The sequence below is a fragment of the Chrysoperla carnea genome, chromosome 2 (genome assembly GCF_905475395.1).
Source record: "Chrysoperla carnea chromosome 2, inChrCarn1.1, whole genome shotgun sequence".
Lineage (NCBI taxonomy): Eukaryota > Metazoa > Arthropoda > Insecta > Neuroptera > Chrysopidae > Chrysoperla > Chrysoperla carnea.
Genome location: NC_058338.1, coordinates 72,687,243 through 72,706,042, shown reverse-complemented (window position 1 = coordinate 72,706,042; position 18,800 = coordinate 72,687,243). Strand labels below are relative to the sequence as shown.

Here is an 18,800-nt window from a genome sequence, read left to right as displayed (position 1 = left end):
TTTTAAATGAAGAATTATTATTTATTTATTTTTTATTATGAATAGTATGCAATAAATATTAATATAAATAAAAACCTATAACATCTCTCTATCTATTATAAAATAAAATGTATTGTCTAGCCAAAACCAATCAACCAATACATTATAATTCGTTATTTTTATATTTTAAATTTTATATTAAAGCAAATTATTTTCAATTTTATATTTTGTACAATAATTTTTATTTTATTTTATTCTTTACTTTAATGAATCTTTTTTAAATTGATATTATATACCTACTGCGTGTATCAGCATTTAATTTTAAAGCATTATTTATTTAACTACTATTACATCTATAGAAAAAAATGTGTATCAGTCTATTGTAACTCAATTTTTATATCAAATGACTCTCGAAACTAAACCAGTTTTGTTTGGCATGTAATCAACGAATTGATTTAGAATGTTATTGGAGTAAGCGGTTGTCTCTCTTTTTCTTTGAATTTATCAACCACTTATACTCAAGCATTGATCTTCATTTAGATACCGTCATTACGACCTAAAGATGATTGTTCACTTTAAACACAAAATCTGCATTAGAGTCACAGAAAAAGTTTCATAATTTAACTAGCTCCACATCTTTTAATCTCATTTAGCCCCATTCGATAACACTCGACGGGATTTTTTTACACAGTTAAAATATATGCAGTTTTCAATTTTTTTAAGAGTAAAATAGTCATTATTCATTGAGTATTTCAGAAAAGATGGCCATGAATTGTTTAACATTTACTATTTTAAATTTATACAGACATCTTTAATTTATGGTTCAAAATGATGGTCATAGTGCAGCAAATGTCAGAATAAATTAGCTTTTTTAGTTTTTAACTTTTTTTAATATATATCTTTATAAAATATAGCTCATGTGTTACTCTGATGTATGAGCTATATTGTTGTACAGTTTCCTTCTAATCCATTCGCTAGTTTTTGCGTGAAAGCGTAACAAACAAACAAATATCCTTATTTTCACATTTATAATATATATGTTAGGGATAGATTAAATGACTACCTTGGGTCCAAATGAGACATTTTGAGTAAAAATTGTACTTGAGTGAACAATAAAAATGATTTCCCACCTATTTATTCTCTTTAGATGTAGCAGTCACAGTTAAGCAAGTAATGTTTGCTAATCTATGTTTTTAGAACTTTTATGTATTGAGGGCATTATTTGCATCACAAGTTGTGTTTTTTGAGTTTAAAACGACTCACTGAGATTGAAGTGTCCCACTTATGCCTGAGATTCTTTACTTCGGATCACTTTAAATGCAAACAAGTACAGCTCAATCATTATTTTTCTGACAACCGAAAGCTGGAAATTATTGAAACGAGGTTTTGACTTGATTCTAAGTAGCACGATGTGTTATTTCATTAGTTCTCAATACATAAAATGAACTGAAAGATTTTTTTAATGTTTTGAGTTTTTATCATCAGGCTTTTAGTGTTATATGAAAGTTGTTGTTTATAAATTAGCGTATTCCTAATTTTTTATTCTTATAGAAAGTTTTATAGGTAAAACGGTATTTTTATAAGGTGCAATGAAAATCTCAGTTAAAATATTTTCAGAATCGAAGGATCTGTAGAAAAGTATTTTACTAAGTATTTAAGAATGAATCATTAAAAACAACAAGAGACTGTGATGATGATCTTACTACAAGAGAAATGAGAAAAATTATAGGGTGTTTTTTAACTTGATATATACGTGAAACCCGAAAAATAAGTTTAATCGAGGAAAATGCTTCAAACGAAAAATGTTAGTTTCAAAGAGACACATCTCATACAAATATTAAGTCCACCTAAGATTTCAGGCTTGATTGAAACTTCACTCTGATTCATAACTGGCAAACATTAGACGAACAATTTAAATTAGAAAGATGTTCTTTATTAAAACGCAAACATTTTTTTTGAAAAATCGAGTAGTTTAGACACTAATTGATAGCAAAAATATCTAGCTGGGCGTTTCTTCATTAAATTTGAAAAAAAGCGGTCTTTTTAGAAAAACAAATGACTTTTAATGGAAACTTTTTTTAGAAGAGTACCTAGATTTAGCAGAAACAATCCAATTTTGAGTAAAACTTTTCAGCCCGTTTTTGCCTAAACTGTACGGTTTGCGGAAAAATGTTACGAACAATGTTAATTTTGTAATCAATAAAAATTTTCTTAAAGTGTTCATCTATCTATTACCAGTTGTGGAGGGAACCGAGCTTTTCATTGAGTCTAAAAACCTAGGTCAAGTTCAATTCTTCATAAGATATGCTCATATACTCCTAAAATTTTTTGCTGGAAGTATTTTTATGTCAACTTAAAAGACATTCTACCTGTATATAGATTTATATTAAGCGTACAATTAAAGTTGTATGCCATTTCATCGGATGGCGGATGTCAGACGCAAGAACAATAATTCGACAAACAAAGAAAAATAACGATATATTTTTATGCTTCCTTTCTCGGTTACATATAGGACGGAGAGTATAGTTTTCGTTTTAGGACGGTGTCTATACCTCCCATCTTACAGAAACTTACTGTTTATCTATCTGGCCTCGCACTCTTGAGTCTCGTGATTGAACTATTACACTTATCTCCAACATCCGTCATTCGATTACACGATATATGGCTTTAGGTTCCAGAATTAGCCCAAATATTTTGTGCAATAATCGATTCAATAACCAGAGTTTACTTCAGTTACCATTCGTATAATACCACTTATTTGACTAGCGTTTGGTTGTGAAAATTTTAAGGGGTGGTTTGGAGGAATTCTAACTGTCAAAACATCTGCCGCGCTCTGATGGAGTTTTTGGTCATTTTCATTGGGGTAAATGAAGTACATTTTAATAGTTTCGTTTACTAAACAATTTCCAGGAAGAAAACAAGTTTGATATTTACATAGTCTCTTCGATTATCGACTGGTAGATGGTAATCTTCGTCGAATTTGCGAATGACTTCTCAAGACATATTTGATAAATGTGTACAGCTCATTTATACCATTTTAAAAAAATTTATATTTGTTAAAATTGATTATTTTGTGTCTATGTTGTTAATGCTAATGCCCCATCTTTTAAATATATATGTAAATATTTTATAGTGGATTATTTACATTTAAAAAATAATGACTTTTATAGTAAAAAAATTATAAACAATTAGATATCTAAATAGCAAACAAATTTATTGTGAGTTTACTATCACAACATCAGTTGATTCGTTTCTTAGCATTAACCATTTTTGTGATAAGCCCTTTAAAATTTTAACTCTTCCATAATGGACTACAAGCCCATGCTGAAATTTTTCGGATGAAATTACCCACCAGGAATCATGTTGAAAAAGATGCTCCTTTTTTTAAAGCACCATGGCGTTAGTTTTGCGCGGTACGGGTGAGAATATGAATGTCGCACCCCTGCGCCAGCAAATATATGTAGTGCGTTGGTGAATACTAACTCTGCATAGATATCCGAAACGAATTAAATAAATGCCGTACAGAAATAAATCCGGTAGTTTCGATACCGGAAGTTAAAAAAAAAATTTTCTCTCCCGTCAATTTCCAAAGTCCTACGTGTTTATTTCTGTACGGCATTTATGTTATTCGCTTCGAATACTTATGCAGAGTTAGTATCCAGCAACGCTATACATATTTGCTAGTGCAGAGGTGAGATATCAAGGGAATGGTGCTTTAACTTACTTTTACATATAAGAGCGTCTTTTTCAACATGTTTCCTTGTGGATCATTTCACCCGAAAAGTTTCAACATTGGCTTGTGGTCTATAAAAACTTTTTGCAGATCATGATTAGACCCATGATATTTTTAAGACGCAACAAGTTCTTCAAACAGTCAGAATAATAGTTGTATACAAAAATATAGGGCATATTGTAAAGCCACAATTTGTTCACTAGTTATTATGCGTGGGTAAGTACATTTACCTGCCTTATATAGATCTTCTTTGATGCAAGATATTTAATCGTTAAAATTTTGCATTTAGAAGAGTTAAACGACTAATGGACATTAATATTAATTTTATGAATTCACAATATATTTGTTTGAATAATGTGTAAAATAATATAAATTATACAACAAATAATTTTAAATTAAATGAATCAATTTATAAAAACTGTTATTAATAAGATTTGTATCTATTGTTCGTATGTTATTTATTATTATTATTAGACACTTAAAAATTTTAATTTTATTCAAAAACAAATCTAAATTCAACAACACTGATTCAATGCTCAACTGAACTGATTCAATTACAGGATTGTCAAATACTTAATAACATCCACTTCAAATCGTAAGGTAAAGTTGGAAAGAAATATGAAATCGAAGATAAAGAAAAAATGCATTCATTTGATTATTCATCAGTTTACTTGCTCTTAGAACGTTTAACGAATATTTTAATTGGAAATCAAGATTCAATAATTTATATCGTTTCCAACCGTAAGATTTACGACCGATTTCAAAGTAAATTTACAATCACTTTAATTTGCTGGTAAATTCTATCGCTAGTATATTAGACCAATGATGAAAATTGTTAAATTAGGAAAGGTAGTATACAGGCGGTTACCATTAAGACTAGCCATTGATGCTTTCAAATGATAACATTGTTACAATTTTGTATGTATTACATTCTAAAATGAATCTTTAGAAATTAATGTGGATAGCCAACTTATTGTTTTATATACAATGCTGTAATTCAAATAGGCAAATGGCATTGTTTTTATAATAACGTCTGTATAATGACAATCCTGAACTAGGCGGCATATTCCATTTTGTGTGATTATGATCACTCATCATGAACAAAATCTTTTACGGAAACACAAATTGGTTGTATTTTTACTTATTGATTGTATTATTCTTAAATCTTCATATAAATGCCTAAAATGAAGCGTGACATCTCTTTATTTTAAAAACGATTACAAATTTAAAGTAAAAGAAAAGAGATAAAGTAGAGGAAATAAATGTCCAGATATTCCAATGGTGTTAAATATAAACCAATCAAATTAATAAATGATATTAAAATTAGTCTTTCTTCGCTTTCCTCTTGGTAACGGAGTGAGTCAATTTTGCAATTTCAAATGGATATATTCATTTTAACCAAAAGCAAGAAATAATAAATTTTGAAAGAAGTTTGAAGTTTTTTTTCCTAAAGATGAAAATGAGATTTTTATTTTAATTTAGAGAAATAAGCTTAGTCAAAAGGTTATACCAGCGTCATAGGCAAAAAAGAAGAAAGTATAATAATAATAATATAGACTGTGTCTATTTAAAATTAACCTAATATTTTTATCTTTATATGATTATGAAATATAAAATTAAATAATAAAAAAGGATACGAAACCGAAGACTCTGGATTAAATCCGGAAAAGTGGCAGATTTAATTAATAAAATATATAGTGATTTAAGAATAATGAATTAATGAGTATGCTTTTGAAAATAAAACAAGATGCTGATATGCTGATGTTGATAAATATAATAAATATTTATAATTATATCTCAAAATTGTACAAAAATTTTATGAATAATATTGTTTGGTGTCACATACAATTAAGTTAAATTGAATTTTATCATTAGGTGCGATGCGTGTAATCGATTAAAGGGCTTACGAGCAAAATGGCAACTTCTGAATGTGCTTATCGTATAAAAATTGATTGGGCTAAATTGTTTCAAATAAAAGGTTCGGTTTACTTTTGGCATTCAGCAGTTACCCCTTTGGTTTTCGCTTAGAAACACCCATTGATCACTAAATTATAAAAATCAATCAAAACGAAGAAAGCAATAATTTATTTTTAGATCTCATTGCTTTTACATCAGTTTTAACTTTTAGTTTATTATACATTTTTTATGATCTCAAAACAAGTCAAACATCACAATCATCTGAATATAGTAGTAAATGTCTATTTTTTATTAATATAGTAGAGCTTATTAATATAGTAGACCAGCAGATGTGGCTCCAGCTTACAAAAAAAATCCGACTCCCGACCTTTACCACGAAATTATTATACGGAAGGAATATTATACAAAACCTACTAATAATCTAGGTTGATGTTGAAATTTAATAGTTTGGGCTAGATAAAAATACGATAAAAGCTATTTCGTTTTCTCCTTTTCGTGTGTGTCTGGATTATTGAAATACCGCAATAACAGTATAAATAGCATTAATTAAATCTCGTTCCTATTTGTTTTAAACAAAATAATTATGAGATATTCCTAGAATGAAAAACGGTTATTTTTTGCAAAAATGCTCTCTATGAATCGTTTGTTCTTCTTGCCTTCGCCTTTGACTTCGTTTTTGATCTAGTTAAGTTTAGTATATTATATAATTTGTTTGATAATAATCAGTCAAAATCGGTTATAGTGGCACTGAAGAGACTTATCAATACTCGTTATAAGCGATATGCACTTTTTATTTTTTTTGAAATAATTATCGTCTGAGAGAAATATCATTAGAAGCTTAATTGGTAACTCTCGTTAAAAAAATCATCCTTCTCCGAGGAAAAACGACAACCCGAAGAAAAAACAAGCTGGCTTCTTTGACGATCGGTGTTTGACAATTTTTTCTTGAGAAAGTACCCCAGTAACAGAATTTACTGTTAACTATTTTTAATCCCCGAATCAATAAAAGGGTCTTATAAGTTTGATCGCTATGTGGGTGTGTCTGCCTGTCTGTGGCATCGTAGCGCTTAAACGGTTGAAACGATTTTAATATTTTTGAATCGTTTAAAAGGTAATTTAATGGAGAGTGTTCTTAGCTATGTTTCAAGTGCAAGATTAGGGTTCCGTACCATCATGTTGTTTTATCAGCTGTTCTTATATACGGTGTAATTACAATATGTATTTCAGTCGCTTTAACCGATTTGCCTGTAAACATAAATTGATTTTGACTTTTGTTATTTCTATTTTCAATAGTGAGTACAAAATGTGGCAACTGAACAGTTAGAGAATCAATATTGAAATATCAATTTAAAAAATAAATTTGATGTTTGCAATTGCAATTCTACAAATGAAAAATAAAATTATATATATATAAAAGTTATGTATTCTCCATTGTTTATCTATATCTTAACATAAATAAACATATCAAATTAAATCAAACAAACTCAAAACATATTCTTTTAAATCTTATTTATTATTATTATTATTTTGTGATATATTTTTTATTTTATTTTATTTTTTAAATAAAGAAATTAATTGTAGAATTTAGTCATTATATTTTATTGTTATTTAAAAATTTATATGAACCTTTTAGCTGAGCTCCGTAGAAATAAACTTTCGTATTGATTGCTAACATTTTAGGTCATGGGGACGTAAGTTAATCAAAAATAGTTTACATCAGACAGTATATTTTAATAAATTCGACGGAAATCGGATGCATAAACAAGATTTTTCTTTTGATTTTCTTCCGAATGTATTAACTTTATGGTAAAATATTTCGAACAGAAGTTGTTTTTTCGTTTACCTCTTTAGACTAGAAGCCTATGCAGAATTTTTTTGGGTGAAATGACCCACCAGGAATCATGTAGAAAAAGATGTTTCTATATGTTAGAGTAAATTTAAGCACCATATCGTTAGATTTGATGAACGGCGTTGCTGGCTACTAATTCTGCTTAAGTATTACATAAATGCCTTATAGAAATCAATCAGGAAACTTCAATACCGCAAGTTATAAAAAATCTCCTGTCAATTTCTGAAGCCCTACGTGATTTATTTCTGCACGGCATTTATGTAATTCGCTTCGAATACTTGTAAAGTTAGTAGCCAGCAACGCCGTACATATTTGATGGTGTAGGGATGAGATACCAAGGGTTGTGACATTCATATTCTCACCAATGAATGCTGTACTTATCCATATAGGAACAACTTTTTCAACATGATTCTTGGTGGGTCATTGAACCCGAAAAATTTCAGCATGGGCTTGTAGACTACCTGAAAAAACACACCTACGAAAATAATTTTTTATATTCCTTCAAAAGTGCAGACTTTTGTACCTACATATTTTTTTTTGTGCAGTTTTTTTTTTCGAGATATTTTTTGCATAGAAATAATATCTGAAATATTTAGTGAAAAATAGACGACAAATATGAAATTACAACGGTAAGTATCAGCTTTTCCATCTAAAATATTTACAGAAAGAATTACTGACACAAATAAAGTATAATTTAACTTGGACATTATTCATTGTCAGGTCATCAAAATTTTCGAATTGGGGCAAATCTTTCGGTAATAATTGATAAAATTTTTAAAATAACTTCGCATCGTGTTACGCTTTTGAAACAAGATAAAATATAGTTACTCTTTAATGTCTGAAACTCTATGAGGCTTATTCAACCATTGTTTTTTTAAATTTTGTTATGGATGCTTGGTATAAAGACCATGGCTTCTTCCTGAAACTCAGCACGATATCAAACTTAAAAAGTAATTATAATCACACAAATTAAATTTTGCTAAAAAATTATAGAATATACAATGTGATATGCGAAGAGTTAAGATTACATAATATAGTTTTGATTAAAAACTGAAACTATCTGGAAGATTGATTGATTTATCAAAAAAATTATTTGGAAATCCTGCACTCTCTATGCCAGATATACAAAATTGTTGGGATCTAATAAGCTTTCTTTACTGTTTAAAATAAAACGTTTAATGAACTCGTATTTGCATAATATAAATCGAACAGATCATTGCAGTAACATGGCTTTTGAGGTGAGTAAAACGTTATCGTGGTGTGACGATTGACGTCAATAAGGAAAAAATCCAACACGGGAAACCACAAAATTTAGGTTTCAACAACAAGATCAACATTTAAAAACTATTAGTCGAATCTGAGCTATAAATAGAGATTTTGGCTGAACGGATAAATAAATAATGTATCTTAGGGTTAAAAAGTTGAGTGCAAGTCTATTCTAGACCACCTTTACACGCCAAAATCTTTTAAGCTAGAGTTTTAAACCTGTGTTGTAACAACATGTGTGAGATGTCGTGTAAATTGTCTTACAGCTGTAGTAATAATCAGATTTAATAAAACCACCGACTTACGAGAATAACATAGTGACAATGGTCCTATTCACAAATCGTGACGAAATCGTAAAAGAATAAACAGGTATGATAAAAACTATAAATAGAGTACGAATGAGATTTTAATATTTATATAATTTATTAATTGTAATAAATATTTATTTTATATACAGTGACAAATATATTGATTTTATAATTTATTTGTAGCAGCTATATCATAAAAATATTATTTTGATTTTAATTTAATAAGTACAATTAAAAACGAGATGATTTTATTTTTCTTTTTTTAATTATTAATTTTTTTTTATTTGGTAAAGCCTTAATTTTTGATAACTTACAGCACCGAAATCAAATCAACTCAAAACCCACAGGATAAATAATAATAATAATATTAATTAATAATAAACATAATAAAAAATTCTTTATTTATAATAATATATTTTAATTTTAAAAAATATTTTTTTCTATTTTATTTGCGTATAATTATTATAAAATATTAATAATAATACTTTATTACTAAATCAAGAATTTTACTTAAAAAATGTCAAATATTATTTCATTTTTTTAAAGCAACTAATTTGTTTTTTAATTTTAATAATAAATATATTTTTTTTATTTGTGTTGCTATTTTGTATGCAATAATCAAATAACAAAATCAACCTTTTTGTTCAGAAACGATTTAATTAATATTACTATCACTAGTGGAGCTGGCGTCACTAAACAAATAAACATTAATAATTTTAATATCTAGCTGCCATGATTTACTTAGTCACCATTTATAATTTAAGTTCGTCTTACGAACAAAAAAAAAAATTGGTTATCACGGAAACTAAGGCGCTTTTAAAAAAGGGCTTCATGGTGGACAATACGAAACGTTTATTTGGTCTGATTAACATATCGAATGTTTTGTCTGCACATTGTGATAGGTCACATAATGCAGCTAGTTTCATTACCTATTAAGCCATGGATAGCAAAAATTTCTAAGAATGGATACCTTTCTAATTATTTATAATTTTTATTAGGATGCCATTGTTTGGTTTCAATTTAGCATCACAATTAGACAGTCGTTTTGAGACAAGGACGAGCTGATGGTTAACTAAATAAATGATTTTAAAGAGTCCTCACTTTAATTACTAGTAGCGTTTTGAAATTATTTCAAATATAGCCGGTTAATTTGCTTTTAGCATAAAATATTTAAAAAAATACTTTTTGTGTAATAAGGAAATATCTTAAGGCTGGAAACCGCAAATACCTCTTTTTAATCTTGTCTCACAGCGCTTATGGATATTGTTATTTAAATTACAAAGCCTTTATAAAATATTAAATGCTTTTGTTATTTGAATCATTAATTACTTTTGAAATATATTAATTTCCGTGTTTTGATTCAAAACTGAAAAACTAGATATTTAAAGTAGGAAATTTATAATTTTACGATGTTCTCCAGGTCTATACTTTTAATTTTAAATATTAATCAAGTACTATATTCACATTCTCGTACACGTAAGTACTATAGTAGCAGTAAAATGATAGCTGCTTTATTAAGGTTAACGCTAAAGTCAAATAAAGGAAGTCATTGAAAAGTTGGCTGATAAGATTTTTATTTCTTATCTTCAAAATTGTCAGTTATTAGGAAAATTCGTTAAAAAAGGTTTGTCCCTACTACATGTGCTTAGGCTGCCCCCTAATGATTAATCGGTGGTATCTTTCTCAACAAAAAGGTTCAAACAAACATGAAATTTTTCAAAACTAATGATCAAAACTTCAACACTATTTTTTTTTTTTTTTTTTTTTTTTTTTTTTAAATATTGTGTGACCAACGTTTGAGATTGATTAAGTTTTGTTGTTGTTGTTGTTTATAAATGTTGCCACTGAGTGGACATGAGGGTATTATTCGATTCAAGTGCTCGTGCAATTTCTTCGTGTAAACGATGACTAAGCCACAGCGTATGTAATTTCTTATAACGTTCTTCACATAAATGCAATGGATTACCACGTCGTAATCCTTGATCAGTTTCACCGTAATCATCTAGATATGGGGGTGAGACAAAACAACCACGATTTGGACTTGCCAAGAATAATATTTCACATTCTCGTACACGTAAGAAGATTCCAACGCCAGCACCACATTTATATGCATGATAGGTGCATGCACCAACCAATGTTTTATTCAATTCCGTTTGACAACAATAACTTTGTGAGCACAACATCTCCCCACATGCTAAACACATTGTTGGATTTCTGGAATCTTCACGATCACTGTTTGGACATGTAAATAATGATACAGTGTTTATTAATTCACTGTAATCATTTGGTAATGAAACTAAACGTGATATTGCTAATGGTTCTTCAATCACTTCCTTGCTCGTATTATCCTGAATGTATTTTTCTACTTCTGGATGTTTACACCACAACGCAATCAAATCACAGGATATTAATGGTTGTAAAATATCTAAACATGAATCAGTTAATCCTAGATAATTACACATATTTGTGAATGTATCCCCACCAATTTCAGTTAGTGTAGTCGGTGCAGGCACGTCTGTTAAAAAGTGGAAGAACAGGACACAACATCTTAAGAATGGTATACAAGCGTCTTTAATTCGACTCCAAATTTTATGCAACGATATATTCGTGGTTTCTAATTGTGGTTTTGCTATTTTTAATATATTTTTTAATAATATTCGCTCTGTTTCTGTTAATTGATTAGTTGTTGATTCATCGTCGTCTATGTCAACTTCCATAGATGTCGTATCCTCGTTTTCAAATTTACTAGTGATTATAATTTTACTGATGTGACACAGTAGCAATAAATGAAATATGTATTGTTCTTGCACATCACCTGTAGCAATAGCTCCTATTTGTTCCTTACAAAATAAACTTGGTAAGGATAAAACAAGTGGGACTAACATACCAAATGAATCCCAATCTAATAGGCTAGGTCCTTCTGGATCAAATGGATTCTCTAATAATAATGTTAATATTTTTAACGCATGACTTCCAATAACATTTGGTTTCTTCCAAATGGAACTAATCGCTCCAACGATTCTTACAAGACTTTCTAGACAATCTTTTTGACGGCACGATAAATCACCTAATAAAGGTTTATTTAAATCTCGTAATAGAATTTCCATTGTACGAATAGTGTATGCACATGATTTCCAAGCTAATAACGGTGTTCGGCCATCACCCACATGGGGATTTACACCTAATCCTTTAATATAGGTTGCTTTTGAAAATAGTAAAATCATTTCAGTCAGATTTTCACTTAACACTTTTGTATTTGTTGGAAATAATTCTGAGAACGATGTTCCTACTGAATTGCTATTGAAACGCTTTACAACTTGTTCTATTGGACATGCGTAATATACTTGATGAGTTTGTGTTATACAATATGGGTCACATTCTTCAACTGGATTCAACTCTGCTTCAGAGTTACTAGTCACAGCTGTTTCTCTGCAATGACAATGAAGTTCAGCACATGTTTCAGAACATTTAAAAACTCCATGACTAACTTTTAATCGAAGATTAAGGGTTATTTCTAAACCTTTCAACCAATCATTAAAAGTGATATCTGCAGTCGATTTAGGTTTAGGTTGAAGTGTTCCTAGTGGAGGAATTAATGGTAGAATTGTGTTACTTAAACATTCACATAATGGGCATAAATATTCTTGTTTTTCTACATCAAAACTCGCTGGATGGCGAAGTCGATATGGCCTCCTATTTTCTTTTAATAATACATTATCAAAATATTTTTGCCAACAGTGACTATGCATAACATGACCACAGGTGCTAGTGTGTGGAGCAGGTCCTAAATTCGCTGATAAGAATAATGGATCTAAAATGGGATTCTCCGGTTTGCTCTGTTGCCAATTGCGTTGCTGACATAAAACTGTTGATTGTTGTACAAATCCAGCTAGTACCAACGCAGTTCCATCAGCAGTGACAGCTTGTTCTTCTTGACACAAAATACAAGTGTATGTTCGTTCCACATTCATTTTAGTAGTTTGATTTTTTCCTAAACAAATAGGAACTTCATTATCTTCGGTTACATCCATTTCGATTTCATTAAATTCCGGTTTCTTTAAAACATCAGTACCACTTTCTTTAAACAGTTGAGCATATTCTTTCATAAAATTATTTTGCATTGCTGCCATTTGAGCCATAACCTTAGCACGTCGTTCAGCAGCCATTTTTGCCCGCCATTCTTTTTCTTCTTTAGAATTATCAGCAACTGGTTGATTCACTTCCATTGCGCTTTCAGTCTCTGTGGATTCCACAGGTCGTGCCACTTCTTTATATTTATTTAGCGTCCATAATAAAAGACCTTTATGAGATTCAACACGAGCACTTGTTGATAATTCCTCCATTAAAGGTAATATTTCCCATTTATTAGCTCGTTCCGTAAATACTAAAAATGGATAACGTTTCGATGCTTGTTCTTGTAAAGCATATCCAATTAAATGGAGAACTTTATGCAATTGTGGTTCTGAGAAGCTACGTGCGCGTAAATTAATACTTCGTAGTAAAACAAGTCGCATTACATGAAGCATAACATCAGATTGTAGTAAATTCGTAAGCATACTGAATGATTCAGTAAGTTCAGGTAAATCTGGTGGTGGGCAACATTCTAGTTCGTTTGCTGTTTTTCGACGTTTCCGTTGTGCTTCTTCAGATTTAGAAAGTTCTTCACGCGTATAATGATAGAAGAATACATTGTACATGTTATAGTATTCTGGTTTTAATTCATAAACACCTTTACCACTCGATTGAGGAGGTTTTTTGAAGGTAGCAACTTCGTCAATTAAATTATCTAGAACAGAGTCACTTAGAACTTCATCTGTTGTGGTTTTATTCAATTCAGATCGTGGTAAAGGTTTAATACATAATTGTTGGACAATCTCTTTTTTGATACGATCTTCTACTGTCACTTTACCAATTCCTGGTATATATCTTTCCCCTACAATTGTTATTAATAATCCTAAAAATTCCTCAACTAAATTAATAGTTTGGCGCATACTATCTTCTTCGGAGCTCTTTAAACTAATTTCTTCAAAATCAGGATTTGCCCAAGTGATTAAATTGAATTTGTTAATGACATGGATTAAAAATTCATTACTTTCTATGAGTGCAGCTGCAATTTGTAGAATGACTATGTCACGATCTAACATTTCTGTTCGACACTTTACATTATGATAAAAATATAATTGATTTAATAGAGCGTATCCATTGCGTCGCCACATGCCTGCATGTACCTGTGCAATCATCACTTGGGTACGTAAAACTGGTTCCATTATTTGTTCTGGAGTAAGTTTGATACCTTGAAATGCAGTATCGAAATTTAAGTTATGAGCTTCCAAATACAAATGTAATCCAGCCAAGAATCGTGATAGTGGTAAATGAATTGAAACTGGTTGGCTGGCTACATCGTATTGTAAACATGCCGCAGAATGATCAGCTAGTTCACGCACTTCTCCAACTTGAGTTGGATCATAACATGGATTCTCTAATAAACGTTTTAGTGTAACTTTGTAAGTTTTTGTTAATACTTTCGTGTCTGATCCACACCATTCTAATACAAGTGAAATCACAGCTGCAAGTTTGATGTGTAAATTAAATGCAGATTCCCATTCAGGTTCGTATTCCATATGCTGGCCCACTTGTCGTGAAACAGAATCCATACCTTGCATCATTGTAAGCAAATTTAAAATGATTGTAAGACCTTGAAAGAATCCTCGTCGCAATTCTTCTGTCCATTCTTTTGGCTTTGTACTTAATAAATACTTGACGTCGTATAAAATAAATTGTGCTCGTTTAAAGGTGTTAGTGGGAGTGTTTCGCTCGAATTCAAGTTTACCTTGAGTGTTACACTTGCGGGCACATTCCGATATAAATGTGTTTAATAAAATGAACAGTACATCTTCGTTTGCAATCAAATGATGCGCCAATGTTGGTACTGTGTATAATTGTACTGACAACGATGACACAGAAAATGCATGGTCATGATCGTCTCTTATAAAGTCTTTCATAATGTGACCATAATTTTTGGTAAATATTGTAGCTAAAGCTTTCTTGCTATCATACTCCATCAACATCCCAGAAATCAGAAGACGATGCCAATGACTTCGTGCTGATTTCCACATATACGAGTCTCTTAGTAACACTCCTTCAACAATTGATGTGTTATTTAAGGTGATATCTCGTGGTTTTGTTTGACAAGCTATTTGGCTAAAAACAACACGCAATCCTTCCCCATGTGACAAGAAAGTTGGCAACCATGCTAACAATTTAATCGCAAACATTTGATGTGCCACGACATGTGAATGAACAACGGACACTTTCAACGGTCGATTTCCATGGCGTGACGTATACTTTTCAATTTCGGTTTTTAATTCAGTACAGTGTTGAAATGTTGAACATTTTACAACAGCTCGACCTTCTCGATCGATGTTTGTTACAAATTCGATAGCATCTCGTTGTGAACATTTGATCACTCTTGCCAAAGTGCTGATCACTTGTTCAAATGTATGTGTTTCATCATTGTATAAGACTGTACAATATGCTTCAGGTATTTCTAAGAATTCAAGTGGTTCTCGCTCTGAGTCTCGTATCTGTAGTTCAGCCGGTAGGCGTGGACTATGTTCTAATGTTAATAAATGGTATGCATACCATAAAACTGCATCAAATGTGATTTTAGCTCGTTCCACGAAATCTTCTGGTAAGCCATGTCCTTCGTCTTGTTTTGCATGTTTACCTGCAAACGAATTTAAAATTTTATAATATGTCGAAATTATACGAACAACACTTTCAATAAAGTAAAAAAATTTGTCAAAATCTAGTTCATTTGAATAGTAGATTTCGTACGTACATTTGGATCGAAAATTACCTTACATAATGAGTTTTATTTAAACCGGAAATACAAATTTTTTTCTTTATTATTTACTTAAACAGTAAAAATCGAAAAAATCACAAATTTTTATTTTGAAACTTAATAAAACCCTGGAATTCTATATGGAATGACTCCAATTGATAGTTATTAAATGTATACATACCTATTAAATGTATATCACAGTAAGGTTCACTTTTCCACGCCTCATCGTCGCCACAGTCACAGCATCCACCTCCTGATGAAGTGCCCATCTTGTACTTATGATTTCGGTGTGCTGATTGTTTGAAGCAATCTACACATAAAACACAAGTTCCGTCCATACCACACTGTCGACAACTGTAAGTAGGTTCACCCATTTTAAAGACCCGCCCGCACACAGACGGTGGTTTATGTAATTGTGTTAATTTTGCTAAGACTTCTTGTGGATCACCGTTACAAATGAATTCTTCTAATATTGAAAACAATAATTTTTGTGCTTTGGCCTCATCATGACACCATTCTAAACAATTCCCATTGAATGGATGTCTGTATATGCGTGGTACCCAAACACGCCAATACTCCTTAAAATGCGTACTGGACAATATTCCAGCTTCCATTTTTTCCATCCATTTACTTATACATTTTTTTGACACAACCGAAATTGGGCATGCTGCCCTCACTGGTGGCATATCCACATCAATCGGATCATAATTATCAGCACTATCGCCACTATCTCCCATACCTTCTGGTAATGTGTTTATTGGCTAAAATTAAACATTTTCAATCAAATTCTATTTCTAAATAAAAATTAACGAATTCCAACTCCTAATGGGGAATTTTGAAGAAATACAAAAATTTTAAGAATAAATACAAATTAATAATGTTTATACTTTTTGTTGAATATCTTCTATAACAGTTTTTTCTGTCAATGTCCAAAAATATGTACGCTGGTGTAATATGGTAGAAAATGTACATAAGAACCGAGCCAAGATACAGAAATTACCGTTGACAATTGAATATTTTTTGCACGAGAATTTTTTCTGTCAAATGTTCAAAAATTTGTATAATGTACAGGGAAAGTTTTAATAAACATAATATTTTTCACATTTAAACTTGGTATTGATAGGAATACTACAGAAAATACAATTAATATTTAGTATTATTGGTCATTTTATCGAATAGAAACTCCTTTCGAACAGATTCGGATTTTTGAAAATTTACTATTTTGTTACATCTTGAATATGAGTCATATGTTCAAAATAAAAATATTTTTTTATTTTTTTTCTTTGTTTTAAAAATTATTGACTGTTCACAGAAACTGATATCAAGTTTAGATTTAATTCAAATTTGCAAAATACATTTTTCTTGTACTAATTGATTGATTGACATTTGTAATTAGAAAGTTTGTATTGATGGCACTTAATTTGATGGATAGTTGAAATCAAATTAATTAAAACAAACTGTTTTTAATAGTTACCATTTACAAATTACCAACAACAAAATTGAATAAATTGATTTTACTTTTAAAAATAAAAAAATCACAAAAATAAATCCTTAAAACTGAAACTAGTAACTAAAATTTTTTAAGTATTGTTTTCTGAAGAAAACATATTAATTCCCGATTTCACATTATTTTAAAGAATAAAATGGTGTATTGTTCGAAAGAATGGATTTCTTTTATATAAATGTTCTAATTTTAGTTGAAAAACGCAATTATCATCTTAAATATGACTTACTTGAGAAGTTGCCAAGGATGAAAGTATCAAGGGTATTTATGTTTATGAACAATGTTTGATGACATATATATGAAAATGTTAATCAAAATTTAATAAATTCAACGAAAAACACATCAAATATTTATCAACAACCAAACACAAACCAAAATTTTTAACATAAATTTTTGATAATAGTATGTCTTTCTTTACGTACGTATTTTGACATTTCACGACAGTGAATAGTTTAACTACGTATATTCGTGATCTATCGTGATCGTGATGAGATGAGAAAGAAAAAAAACACAGGAATTGTTTCTACATTACAGTTATTCGAATACCGCCAAATTTAAAATAATAGTTTTTTATACTTACATTTTCATAAAATTGATTATGAACATATTCCAAGTAATAATTGTAAATAATATTTGAAATTATTGAATTGATCTTTGAAACTATTTTTTTAACCCATTGCATTATTGATTCTGCTTCTTTTAATTCTTGATTATTCTTTGTAAGTGTATTCAACATTTAAAATTTTATTTATTTTATTGTTTTATGTTTAATTCTTGTATTAGCAATTTTGACATTCCTTAAAATGATAAAATTTTGTAAATAAAAGAGATTTTTGTATTTTATTACAAGGTTGTATTATTTGTGTATATATAATAACAATGCATTTGTCTTATGTTACTTTAACTCTAGAAAAAGTATCATCCTAACGGAATATTATTTCAAAAGTGTATGCTTTTATTATTTTATATTTAAAAATTCTGATTATGTTTAGTTTGGCCGTTTGAGTTACAAATATAATTATCCGTTTATTATTTTCCTAACATCTCTATTATTTTGAAATTCAATTGTTTGTATCAAAATAGGATAAAAATGATACTTTTGCGATAATAATATTTTCCGCCAAATTTTAGCAAAATTTACGCAGGCGTAAACGGCTGATTTTAAGTCTATCTGGACACCCTCTAAAATATTGTTCAGCCAGCAAAATTATTTTTGCATCACATTTATTAATCTATTTCGGTAGCACCAAGGACATTGTTGTTTTAGTTTATTTACAAATTTTTTTTTATGCTTTCGATTTCGATTTATTACTTTCGATTTCATGTCATTAGTTATAGAGATAGAACAAAAGTTTAAATATAAAAAATGTTCTTTATAAAAAAATAAACAAATTTTGTCT

At 29.7% G+C, this 18,800-nt stretch overlaps 1 protein-coding gene across 2 annotated transcripts; it reads right to left on the bottom strand.

The window, feature by feature from the left end:
• Nucleotides 1–10,829: 10,829 nt before the first annotated feature.
• On the bottom strand, nt 10,830–17,855 carry LOC123294002 (E3 ubiquitin-protein ligase UBR2). 2 transcript variants are annotated; one of them, XM_044875051.1, is made up of 3 exons: nt 17,630–17,855; nt 16,078–16,657; nt 10,830–15,779 (listed from the first exon to the last, which is right to left on the bottom strand). In XM_044875051.1, the coding sequence occupies exons 2-3, from the start codon at nt 16,631–16,633 to the stop codon at nt 10,882–10,884; spliced, it is 5,454 nt and encodes a 1,817-aa protein (XP_044730986.1). In that variant the 5' UTR covers nt 16,634–16,657; nt 17,630–17,855; the 3' UTR covers nt 10,830–10,881. The 2 variants fall into 2 exon arrangements, with proteins under 2 accessions (XP_044730986.1, XP_044730985.1); XM_044875050.1 differs by lacking the exon at nt 17,630–17,855 and adding an exon at nt 17,371–17,401.
• Nucleotides 17,856–18,800: the final 945 nt, after the last annotated feature.